This window comes from Canis lupus, chromosome 30, assembly GCF_048164855.1.
Source record: "Canis lupus baileyi chromosome 30, mCanLup2.hap1, whole genome shotgun sequence".
NCBI lineage: Eukaryota > Metazoa > Chordata > Mammalia > Carnivora > Canidae > Canis > Canis lupus.
The window spans coordinates 39878608-39891094 of NC_132867.1; the positions used below are offsets into that span (position 1 = coordinate 39878608).

Genomic DNA, 12487 nt, shown 5'->3' on the forward strand with positions numbered 1-12487 from the left:
GGCGGGAGGGCTGTCCGAGGGAGCCTGGGGCTCAGGGGGCCATCCAGGGACACTGTACCACATGCAGGGCTAGCGGCGGGTTCATATGACTTCCTTGGGCTGGTGTCTGCCGATGCCCTCTCCTGTCCCCAAGCCGTGTATTCGATTTTAGGGTTTGGTGAGGCTTCTCCGGTCCTCTCTCCTTCAATCATTGGATTGCTTTTCATTTGCTCGATGCTTATGTCCACTTGCCAGATCCCGTCCCCATCGAGAGGGTCACCATCTCCAATGTGACCAGCACCAGCTTCCATGTGGCGTGGGCGGCGGACCTCGCCCGGCACCCCACCTTCCAGCTCACCGTCACCTCCACGCGGAGCCCCGCGGTGCACCTGGAGACCCGGAACGCGAGCCTGACGCTGTCGGGCCTGGAGCCCGGCGTCCTGCACCTGGTGGAGATAGTGGCCGGAGCATGCAGGGAAGGAGGTGCCGGGGCCCGCCTCAGAGTGAGGACAGGTAATGAATGGGCTTCAGGGACGCTCGTGGCCACTTGTTCTCAAAGGGAGGGAACAAGTACGTGAGAGATTTTCAGCGCGTTCAGGTTCAAAAGAGCCAGTCATTTGCGAGCGGCTGGGTTTCTGCCTCTCCGGGGCCCAGGAATGCAGCAGGGGGCAGACCGCGGGCCACGCGGAGGCGCAAAGTGCTCAGGACTCTGCCCGCGGAGGTGGTGGCCGCTGGCTGCCCCGTGTCCTCGAGGGTACGTGGCAGGAAAACACGCGTGGTGCTGGTGTGCTGAGCGTCACGCCCTCCCTCTGATTGCTCCCGCTCTCAGCGGACCTGGACTTGGCTTCTAAGAAGGACGGATAGACAGGGGACATGAGACAGTTGGACAGCTTGTCTGTCCCCTCCCGGCCGGGGCCTGGTGAGGTGGCGTTGGTGCTGGTGATAGTTATGTGTTCGGACAAATCTTGTTTCTCCCCCTTTGCACCCGTCGTCCAGATACTTCCCTGAATGCCTAAGTTGCTCAAACAGCCAAGGGCTGGCTGACGTTGCAGATGGGTCCTCAGGTCTTGGGCAGCTGTGTAAGGGCTGACGCAGAGTGCTCCAAGGTGGGGTGCACAGCCCTTGGGGGTGCCAGTAAGAGGAGCTTTCAGCTTCTGTGTGCGTCCTTTAGGGTACCGATGAGCTGTGGACCGGGAAATCAGAGGGAAGTCGGTGTGTGAGGGCGTCCTCCGGTAGGTTCATGGTGGGCTGGAGGAGGGGCGGTCACTGCCGGAAGGCCTCACCTGCTGGAAGGAGGAGCCCCCACCACGGGCATGTGACCTGTGCCGGGGCGGGTCCCTGTCCCTTCTCACCTGTGCACCTGTCCTGCTCCTGAGGCTTTTAGATCAAGCTGCACACCCCAGTTGTGGCGTCTGGACCCGTGGTCCTCCGGTGCAGCGATAGCCGTGACCCCAAGGACATGGGTGTGGGGTCATCAGGCCATGCGTCCTGGGATGGCTTTGTGGTTTGTGCTAGGCCTGGGCAGTAAGCTGTGGGGGCAGCACTCTCAGCCCCGCCGGGAGAAACTTGGCCTTGCCTCCAGCGCCCGGAACAGCAGGCACCTGGCAGGTACATCACAGATGTCTGGTGAAGGACCAAACGAGGTGGCTGCCGTGCTGGATGCCACCTGCCAGACACCATGGTGTGGCCAGGCGATGTTGCTGGACCGCATTTTTGTACCAAGGCCTCCTGGAAGCCCCACGTGGAGGGAACAGATTCCCATGGAACAGACCTGATGCAAAAGCAGAGACCACCCTTAAGCCACGGAGAGACGGTGCTCTAGGGGGAGGGAGAAGAGGGTCAGGACCCCTGGGCGCTGTGCCGTGGGCTGTGGGCTCTGGCAGGGGCGGGGCAAGGCCGCCCCACGACTTGATTTGCCCAGGACATCCAGGTGGGCCCCTGCGGCCTGGGCATGAGAGAGCCTCCTTTCCTTCTCGAAGTTGTCCCTGCTGGTAAACCACCTGGGCAGCGTGTGCGTGGAGAGCCACATGGGGGCGGGGAAGAGGGGGGCAGGGGGCCCAGAAGCTTCTCCGTCTGTGCCCCGGCTGCATGCCGGCGTCCTCTGGGGTGGCTGGGCTGTGCGTGCGCGTGCGGGGCACCACCAGCCTCCGGTGCCGTTCTTTCTGGCCGACGTGAAGCCACCGAGCTGCCGCTGTCACCGTTCCCAATGCTTCAGACAGGTTTGTTCTCTGTCCACAGCGGCCCAGAAACTCAGAGGCAAAGTCAGAATAGCCAACGTCAGGTACGTAGAGTCCTTCGGCAATGCGAGCAGCGAGGAGTATCAGGACCTCCGGGAGCGGTTCCTTACGATGGTGAGTTGGGGGGGACCGTCCCTTCCTTTTCGGGACGTGCACGGGGGTGCGGACAGAAGCCCAGGCACAGCCACGCGGGACGCGGACGTGTAGGTGCCGGGACCCCCCACCTCCGAGGGAAGCTCCGTCCGGCGTGGTGCCCGGCGTCCCCGCCGCTAGACCCATCGGCAGGTGGGGGACACACCTGGGCCCCTGCTGCATCCTTGCTCGGCGCTGTTCGCTGTTGGGCCAGCTCCTTTACGGCGGTGGGACCCCGTGGAGCAGGAAGCCCGGCGAAGAAAACCTTTTATAAGAAATTGAGATCTAATTTCACGGTCCCTAAAATCCATACTTTACAAGGGCTCCGTGCAGCGCTCTGGGCTTTTTCTGTGAAACTGCGCAACAGTCACCGCCAGTTCCAGAACATTCCCGTCATCACCCCGAAAGAGGCCACACCTGTGCCCATTTGCAGTGACTCCCCCCGCGCCCCGGCCCTGCCACCCCTGCCACCCACTAACCTGCCGTCTGCCTGCCCCGGGTGTCACGCGTGCACAGAATCATTACACGCGTGGCCTGCGGCGTCTGGCTTGCTCCCCGGAGCCCCGGGCGGCCACACGGAGAGACCACGGTCCGTGCACCCCTTCATCCGCTGATGCGCGTGGCGGTGCTTGCACTTTCTGGCGAGCGTGAATGAAGCTGCTGCTCCTTTTTCCTAATCTCGCCGGCGCCTCCCCCGCCGCCCCATTCACACTCCCAGGGACGGTGGTGGCCGGGATTTGCTGCGGCTTGATTCCCCTTTGACGAAGAGAGGATGCGCTGGTCCCGATCCCGCGGTCTCCTGGACGCAGTGCACGTCCGGGTCCCCGTTAGCTTTCCCTCCCCGCCGGGTTTAAGACCCAGGAGAGAGGGTTTGGAAGCACCACCTCGAGGCGGAGGGTGCTCGCCCCGTAGCCCGATGACTTGGTTCTGTTCTCCCCTCCAGGGTGGAGGAAATGGGTCCCGCTGGGGCTCCTCGGGGATCTGGGATCCTGCCTTATTTGTCCTGGGTCCCCAGCACCCGGCCCAGTGCCCCTGTGCGTGGATTCAAGAGTTGTCAATGGTCTCCTGTAGGTTCCGTGATGTTTGCACGTAATACTAAGCAGCAGCGCTGACCATCGGGCCACAGGGCCCCGGCGGCCACGTGCGGCAGCCCCAGATCCGCACACATGTCTGCACGCATCCTTCCTCCCCCAACCATGTCTTCGCTCGCCTCTTTCTGGGCACCGTTGTTGATTTGTCTAGAGTTTCAGGATAGCAGATGATTGTGCAGCTTGTCACTCATGTGGGACAGCTTTTGGGAGGTTGTGGGTTAACGTGGCACCTTGTTCCCGTCACTCCCTAGCGTGGAGGCTGGAACTTTGCTTTGAGACGGATTTGAAAGGCAGCCCCGAGGGCCTTTAATCCAACCGCATCTCTGGAAGTCCCAGATGAGAGAGAGAGAGAAAGAGACAAGAGCTAGCTCTTCCAGTGGTAGTGATGGTGGCCCGGTGACCGGAGGTGACAGCAGATTTGTCACCTTGGATGTCCCAACGCTGAGAAGTGAATCCATGAGCCTGTGCCTTGAGCCACCACCCTTCACGGGGTCCAGATGAAGACGAGGTTTTCTGGGAGGCCAGACCCCAGAAGCACACGTTCCCATAGAAGTCTAGTGCTGTATGGACCGCTTAGAGCCACTACCCAGTGGCGTTTTGGCTGTGAGGCGCGAGGATGGCCTGCGGGGAAGGATTCCCTCCAAGGTGGTAGAGGGAAAAGCGAGGCAGGAGCTGCGTGTCCTGGTGGGAAGGCTTGGAGGGAAGCGGTTTTGGGGAAGGTGGGAAGAATGGCAGGGGAGCTGGTCTGCAGCAGCAGTAGAGGGAGTGTTCTAGAAAATGCACAATGAGAGAGAGATGACCCCCCCATGTCCACCCATCCAGCCCCCACCCTCCACAGCTCTGTGCCGAGAGCAGTAGGTTCTAAATGCTGTCACGTGTGCCCCTTTGGGTGACGTGTCCCCCCCCCACCCAGGCAGGGCCCTTCAATGTCACCCACACCGGCCCGCGGATGTGCTCTGGGGGAACAGGGCTCTTCCTGGGACTTGGGGTTGGGACACGGCACACGGGACCTTGTCCTTTTTGCTGCTGGCCCGAATCCCAGGAGGTGCCCCCTTGGTCGGATACCCTGCTTCCTCTCGTTCTTTTCACGTGCCATCTCTCCAAAGGTGCGGGGTTCCTTGCCAGCCTCCATGCTTCGGCTCGTGGACTCCGGTGGGGTCCAGGTGGAGGTGACCCGCATCGCCAACGGCAGCGTCGTGGTGGAGTTTAACCTGCTGATCACCGCAGATGTGGGTGTCCACGAGGTGTCCGCTGCGTTCCTCGTGGCCTTTCAGAATGCGTCTCTGCTGGAGGTGGTCGGAGAGGACACCGTCATCCAGGGTAGGTGGAGGCCGGCCCCCCCGCCCCCCAGAGGCTCACTGTGTCTGCAAGAGAGGTGGGGAGACCCCAGCTTCTGCCCTTGTTTGGAAGACGTCACCCCATGTGTCTCCTCCTAGGGGCTCCCAGGCAGGAGGTCAACATGGGGAACAGATAGGACCCTCATCTTTTTTTATTTTTTATTTTATCATTATTTTTTTAATTTAATTTATTTCTTTTTCTTTCTTTTTTTTTTAAAAAAGATTTTATTTATTTATTTGAAAGAGAGAGAGAGAGAACATGAGAGAGAACACAAGCAGGGGCAGAGGGAGAGGGAGAAGCAGACTCCTCACTGAGCAGGGAGCCCGATGCGGGACTCGATCCCAGGACCCTGGGATCATGACCTGAGCTGAAGGCAGACGCTTCACCGACTGAGCCCCCCCTCCGCCCGCCGGCGCCCCATCTCTCTTATTGCTACTGTGTTGGTTTCTGAAGGTTTAGGGGCCAGAACCATCCTGGTGTGAAGCTGCGCAGATGCCCAGAGATGCTGCTCCCTTTCCGGGGTCCACGTCCCACCCTGGGCCTCCTCTGCCACCCACGTAACCGGGCCGGGGGTGCACCTGCCCCTCTCTGCAGCCCACGCTTCCTCCCAAGCATGGTTTCCAGGGAGATCCTGGTAAAAATAATTGAAAAGAAAAGCAGGGAGACAAAGCCATTTAGATTCCTCTTTCAAGTCCCATTTGTCTTCGCGAGCTGTCGTAACCAAATACCACGGACGGGGCGGCTTCACAACACAACTGCACGTTCTCACAGTTCTGGAGGCTGGACGGCCCAGATCCGGGGGCCCGCTGGTTCGTTTTCTGGGGCGGACCCTCTCCCCGGCGTGTGGACAGAGCTTCCAAGGCCTTTCTTTCCCCGTGTGTGTGCCGAGCTCTGGCGCCACTTCTTATAAGGACGCCAACCCTCTTGGGTGACAGTCCCACCTTTATGGGCTCCATTAGCCTTAATTACCTCCTAAATGCCCCCTCTGCAAACACAGTCCCACAAGGGGTTGGGGCTCCAACGTATGTATTTTGGGGGCACATTTCGGTTCACAGCGTATGTCGTACTTGAAAATAAATGATGCAAAAATTTCATGTATGACGTCACTCAGAGGCCATACAAGCATTTTTCCGGTTTTTGGAAAGAGGAGGCTTTTCTAACTTTAAAATTGAAGTCAAAGGAGCCCCCAGAGGCAAAGGCTGAAGTATTTGACTCTATAAAAGTGTAAGCTTTTTTATATTAAACAAAATAAAGGCACCCTGCTGAAGAAGGCAACACCCCAAAACATAGTTTCAATCATCTTTTAAAAAAAGGTTTTATTTATTTATTTGAGAGGGAGAGAGTGAGAGAGAGAGAGTGAGTACAAGCGGGGGGAGCGGCAGGCAGAGGCAGAGGGAGAAGCAGGCTTCTCACTGAGCGGGGAGCCCGATGCGGGACTCGATCCCAGGACCCCGGGATCATGACCTGAGCCAAAGGCAGACGCCCAACGGATGGAGCCACCCCCAGGCGTCCCGCCATCCGTGTTTGAAAGGACCAGGGGGACATGTCACTGAGCAAACTGTGCTATGCGGGAGGCGGCCTTAGGTGTGGACATGCTCTCTGCTCAGATGGCCTGATTTTTACCCATTTCCTGCAGTAAACCCCCTTCCTGTGAGTTAGTGACTGGGCGCAGAGACCAAGGCAGGCAAGTGCGCCGAGGACCTTCTATGGGGACAGGCTTGTGGGGTGCATGGGCCTGAGGCCAAGGGCCGGGGCCGGGGTCCTGTTGGCGCCCCGATGAGCTGCTCCCCCCCAGCGCCCCCGGGACCAGGAGCCCTCCCCCCTAGCAGCCCCCGCAGACGTCCGGACACCGGCTCTTGCCCCCATCCCGGCCGAGAAGCAGGTGCCTCCCTGTCCCCTCAACTCCCCAGAACTGGCCAGCTTTGTCGTCCCTCCGTATTCAACTCCGCGGCCTGAGACTCACGCCTGCCCACCCCCGCCCCGCCCCACAAGGCCGTGTGAACAGCCGGCGTGGGAGCGCCTCTCGCCCGCAGCCCTCGGGGGCCCGGTGACCGTGACCGTGTCCCGTCTTGTTTCCGATGTCGCGCAGATTACGACGAGTGTGAGAGCCAGGAGCACGACTGCGAGCCGGGCGCGTCCTGCCGCAACACCCTGGGCTCCTTCACGTGCAGCTGCGTGGGCGGCGCCCCCTACGTCCCTCTGGAATATTCTGGAAGACCCTGTGAAGGTGAGATTTCCCTAATCCCTTCTCTGAGATACCGTCAGGTCATCTGTTCTTTTAAGGACGTCCGTTCACAAAGTCCTTCTTTTCCAAACGGGGTCAGCATATTTTTATGTCCTGGACGCGTTTTCCTACGTGTGTGTGCACGTGTGTGTGCGTGTCTGTGCACACGTACGTGCCCCTTCACACTGTGCCATGCATCTCCAGCCTCCTGGGGGCACTTCGCCTCTCCAAGTGCCCCCGATGAGAGACTACGCACGTAAGGTCTGCGGCGTCCTCTCGGATTCTAGAAGTGACCTCCGGAGCCTACAGCCCGTGTGACAAGCAGCACGCGGGAGATGTTTCTGCTCGGCCCCTCCTTCCACCCCATACTTTAACCATTAAATGGGGCCTCAGGGGATTCAGCGTTGGCCCTGAGGTGACCCCTGCCATGCAGGGATCTGTGGTCAGGTGGAGCGAGACGGACACTTATGCAAGTAAACACTTGTCACCGGGAGTATGGAGTGTGTTCTTGCAGTAGAAGCAGGAGGCTCAGAGGGGCTAGGCTGTGGCAGCCCCAGGAGCTGGGTCAAGGAGGGCTTCCTGGAAGAGGAGGTCTTAAAGGCCCGCTAGGACAGCACTGGGCAGAGGGGCTCCAGTGGAGCAGGTGCCCCAGGTCGGTGCAGCAGTGAGCACAGAGCTCCTGATGGGCGCACGGTGCCGGCGCAGTTGGGCCCGGCTGAAATGTGAAGGGGGGCGGGAGCGAGCGGGGGAGGCCAGTGGAGAAGGCGGTGAGCGCCATGAGCGGGGGTTCGGGCTGCATCTTGGGAGCTAGGTGAGGGGTCGGAGCGGCGGGCGAGCCCCACCCTGACAGAAGAGAAGACGGGTGCTGGGGTGGCGGGTGATGGAGCCGGGCCCAGGGAGCGGGCTGACACGTGTCCTGGGTCGGGTTGGCGCAGACGAGGCCTGGAGCCCTGGGGGGACCTGGACGTCTCTGCAGAGCCTCCGTGTCCCCGTGGAGGTTGAGGCCGTGCTTTGGGGGAAGCGGGAAGCGGGGGGAGGAGCTGGGGACTCAGGATGCTGAGACTAAACACCCACCTTAGCGCAGCCCACCTTAGAGATTAGGGGGGTGTCACAGCCAGCCCTTGGGCTCAGCCCGCACCCAGCGTCAGCCCGGGAGAGTCTGGGGGGTGGGGGGCAGAGGGCACCATGGTCCCCTGGCCCACGGGAGCCCCCGGCCCACCAGGCCAGGCCCCGCCGTTGGGCAGGAACATGCAACAGGTGCGTGTGTGTGGTCGTGGCCAGAATGTGCAGCCCGGGTGTGTGCCGGAACTCAGCCCCTGCCCCCTCCACGCGGGCTCGCAGGCCAGGCTCAGGGGACCCTCCCGAAACACAGACCCAGTCTTGGTTTCATCTCCTTGTGCCTTGCAGGTGACCCTCCTGGCCACGCGGCCCAGGCTCCCGGGGCCCCTGGGGGCCTCCCCACCCCTGCAGGAACCAGGGCTGCCTCGGTGCCAGCGGCCAGCCAGGGGCCCCAGGACCCGCCCCCGCGGCTGAGCCTGACCGAGGCGGTCAGGGTGCTCTGCGAGATCGAGAAGGTGGCCATCGCCATCCAGAGGCGCTTCCTGCGGCAGGAGTCCATCCCCGAGTCTTCCCTGTACCTGGGACAGCCCTCCTGCAATGTGAGCTACCACAACAGCACCCACGTTCTCCTGGTGGCCGGGTGGAGCGAGTGCGGAACCGTCGTGCAAAGTGTAAGGGCTGGGGGGCCAGACGCGGGAGGCACACAGGGAGGGAGGGGTGGGGTGCGGAGGGGGACTGGGGAAGACTGCACCCCAAGGTCTCCGACTTGAATGGGGGACCCAAGAAAGGGGGACACGTTAGGGCAGGTTCTCACCAGGGACCAGACTGCGTCCTAGATTCAGGAGGGAGTTTCAGGCTCTGCCCTGTGGGATCCTGTGCAAAGGGCCTGGGGTCGGCCTCGGGGTTTAAAGATACTTCCAGGGATTCTGAAGCATAGGCAGGATGGGCGGCGGCTAGCAAGGAAACAGGGAGGAGAGCTCGGTGTGTTACCGTGAGCGTCCAGACGTGCACACGTGTGAGAACATGCGTGCGTGTAGGTGAGTGTGTGTGATTGTAGACGTGTGTGACTGCGTGAGTGTGCACACGTTTGTGCACGCTGGGCAAGGGGCTGGTGTGATCACAAGGACCCGGCCAGAGGGACTGAGGTCTGCATCACTGCAGAGTCGCTGACAGGGTGACGGGTGGCACAGACGGGAGCCCGGCCCACGGGAGCTCCTCTGGGGGCAGCACCCCTGCACCCCGGGTGCCAGGCTGACCGACTCCGGCCCTGGTTCTTCCCGGGTTGGCTCTGGGTCACAGTTAAGGCTCCCGTGTTCCTCTTGCCTCCCTCCTCCCCACACTGAGCAGTCTCGAGGCCACCAGCGTCCTCCGTGAGGCCCCCCTCACTGGCCACGGGGGGACAGGGAAATGTGCTACCCTGGGACAGGACCTGTGGACACTGACACGGTCCCCAGATGCGTGCGGGGAGGCCTGTGTGTGCAGCCAGGGGACATGTGGCAGAGGCTGGGTGAGGGGGGTGGAGAGCAGGGGGTGGTGGGCGGGAGTGACCAGGTGGAAGGTGCTGGAAGGAGCGCGTCTGGGAGGCAGGGCAGCTGGGCCCTGGGTTGAGGGTGTGCATGGAAGGTCTGGTGGTGGCCGTGGCCCAGGAGATGGTCTCAGCCGGGGGCCGCGTGGCAGTGGAGACGGGGAGGTTGTCCTCAGTCGGGAGGTTGGTCCACATGGCAGGGGCCCAGGGGCCTGGACTTCTGCCGCTAAGAACCTCCTGAGGGCAATCCGAGGCCTTGTTTCCCAGAACAGGGTGGGGAAGGGTGGCCCATGGGGCCGCGGGCTGGGTGCCCTACCTGCATGGTGATGGTTAGGTCCCCGTGTCTAGGTTTCAGTGCGACCTGGCAGTCAATGGGGCAAGGTTGCCCTGCCTGCAAGGACCAGCCCTAAGGCCCCTGTGACTGCCTTTCCAGGGGCCTCAGGGGTACAAGGGGGGCAAAGGCCTCGTACTCAGAGGCTTCTGATTGGGGCCAGTCTGTGCTCCCCAGTGGGGATGCGTGGGCCCCGGGCACAGCCTGGGCTCAGCCAACGGGTGATGCGGGGGCCACAGGCACAGGGAGGCAAGATCAGGGGTTGAGAGGAGCAGAGCTGGGTGGGCGCCCCGAGCAGGAGGCCTGGTCGTGGACAGTGAGCCCACGCGGGGAGCAGCCCCGCCGAGAGGAGGCAGGGGCTCCAAAGGCTGGCGAAGGACTTGGTGGGAGGCTTCTGGGGAAGAGGAGAGATGGGACGTGGGGGCAAAGATGGCCCTCAGGTGCAGGCGTGCTGGGGGCCAGGCGCTGCGCTGCAGGGTCAGGTGCAAGAGGACGTGGGGGGGCAGGCCGCTGCGGGGTCTGTGCGTGCACGTGGGCGTGCGGGGGACCATGGCCGAGCAGTGCACTTGCACAGTCGGCCTGCTTGCCTCTCTCCAGTGTGACTCCAGCCTCCTCTGGGGCTGTGGGTGGGGGGAGCCACCAGGATGTCCCCAGGGACCCAGAGCCTTCATCAGCCCCCCTCCCACCGTCCAACCAGCACAGCTTAAACATGACCCTGGGGGCTTGCTTCTCTTTCTTAAGGATTCCTCGGGCTCCCTGGAGGCGGGCCGCACTGACTGGGGGTGGGGTGGGTGGGTGGGTGGGGGTTGGTTGCAGCTTCTCAGCAGCCGCGGTTCTGAGCCCCAGGGCCCACGGGCCAGGGCTGGAGGGTGGGCCCGGGCAGAGCTGCCCCCGAGGGTCTCAGGTCCAAGGTAGCAGCCTGCAGGCTTGCAGAAGCGAACTGAACGATGCAGGAGATGATGTGGGCAGCTGTTCAGGAGGAGCCTCGTATGGGTGGGGGGGCCCCAGGGGCCAGCCGGCGCACTGGCTCGCTGCCTTTGTTTCCCTGAGCCACACACACACCTGGTACAGCTGTCACGTACAGTAGGGTTCAGAGCCCGTTCAGAGCAGAGGGAAATGTGTCTCTAACGAGCCATCCCAGCCCTGGAATCCACAGAAGTTCTCCATCTTTTTTTTTTTTTTTTTTTAGTTTCTTTTTTTAAGGATTTTATTTATTTATTCATGAGAGACAGAGAGAGGCAGAAACACAGGCAGAGGGAGAAGCAGGCTCCCTGCAGGGAGATCGATGCGGGACTCGATCCCAGGACCCTGGGACCACGCCCTGAGCCACAGGCAGATGCTCAGCCCCTGAGCCACCCAGGCATCCCGGAAGTTCTTGATCTTTTTTGACATTTGCCAAAACCTAAGATTTCCCAAAGACTATTTATACAAATACAACGGAATAGATAGAGTTAGCAGGATCTGCTTCCTCCTTTTCTTTTCTTTCTTTTTTCCTTTTTTGGTTCAGCACTTTCAGAGTTACTGACCCCTTAATGTTTTAGATGTTAAATCTAAGGCTTTAAGGCTCCCCCATAAGTTGGATAGGCCGCATACAGATTGTGCAGAGGATGCTCTAAGAGACCCAAAGTGATGCACACACCCCAGGAGATTCGCCAGCGTACGGAGTCATCTTCACAAACACTTCCAAAATTCTTGTGGGGGCGGCAGGGGTCCGTCCAGTTTGTCTGAGACACTTTTCAAAGCGATTTCCAAAGGCACCGAATGTGCACCATGGTGTGAGCATGTGCTCTGGACGGGGGGGGGGGGGCATCAGAGACTTGACGCCCTGTCTGTTATGACCCTACGTGTACGGGAACCTCTGCTCCTCAGCTGGAAGAAGCCACCGGACCCCCAAACATCACGTAGATAAGTATTGCAATGTAGGGAGATGCCGATACAAGCAGACGCAGAGACAGGTGCACGTTCAGAAGTGTTTCAGGGCTTCCATTTTCGGATAATTCGGTGAGGAACCTGGGCAGGTGTGTTCCCAGAAGCTAAAGCATCACCAGTCTCTAGTAAGGCAAACGAATTCCAAGAATTAACCGGGTTTTCCAAAATCCGAATTTCACTATGTATATAAAAACCTAGAGACCACCCCCCCACCCCGCCCCGGTCAAATCCAGTAGCTTCCGATATAAGCTAATGACTCCCTGATGTAGTCAACTCACCCGTGCTTACCGGGTCTGTTTCACGGGCGCACCAGGAGAAAATACACTTGCCGTAATTTCTCATAAGCGAGTGGCCAGTAAGGAGTAGGTGTGGGAGCTGGAGAGGCAGAGGAGCATTCAAAACGTCTTCCCCGCGGCGACTCTTCAGTCCAGAACCGTCCAAAAGCAGCCGCTCCCCGTCACGCTCCTGCAAGCGTTGCACCACCTGTGACCCATTCGTGCCAGAACCTGGTTGGCTTCCGCGTCTCTATCAGACTCGGGGGTGCCATCAGGGCTGCTGGTCTCCAGATGTCTAGTTTCAGCCATCGCTGCCTGGCAGGCTCACCGCGACCAGGCCCTCCGCTGTGCCGCCGTCGTGGGCGCC

At 60.8% G+C, this 12487-nt stretch overlaps 1 protein-coding gene across 1 annotated transcript in view; it reads left to right on the forward strand.

Annotated features, from left to right (window-relative positions):
* The window catches only part of UMODL1 (uromodulin like 1), a 58859-nt gene that overhangs the window by 31783 nt on the left and 14589 nt on the right, over positions 1–12487 (forward strand). Inside the window, exons 12-16 of the mRNA XM_072807291.1 lie at positions 235–492; positions 2218–2330; positions 4546–4759; positions 6867–7004; positions 8409–8731. Coding sequence (XP_072663392.1) covers positions 235–492; positions 2218–2330; positions 4546–4759; positions 6867–7004; positions 8409–8731 — 1046 coding nt within the window. The remainder of the gene's footprint in view (positions 1–234; positions 493–2217; positions 2331–4545; positions 4760–6866; positions 7005–8408; positions 8732–12487) is intronic.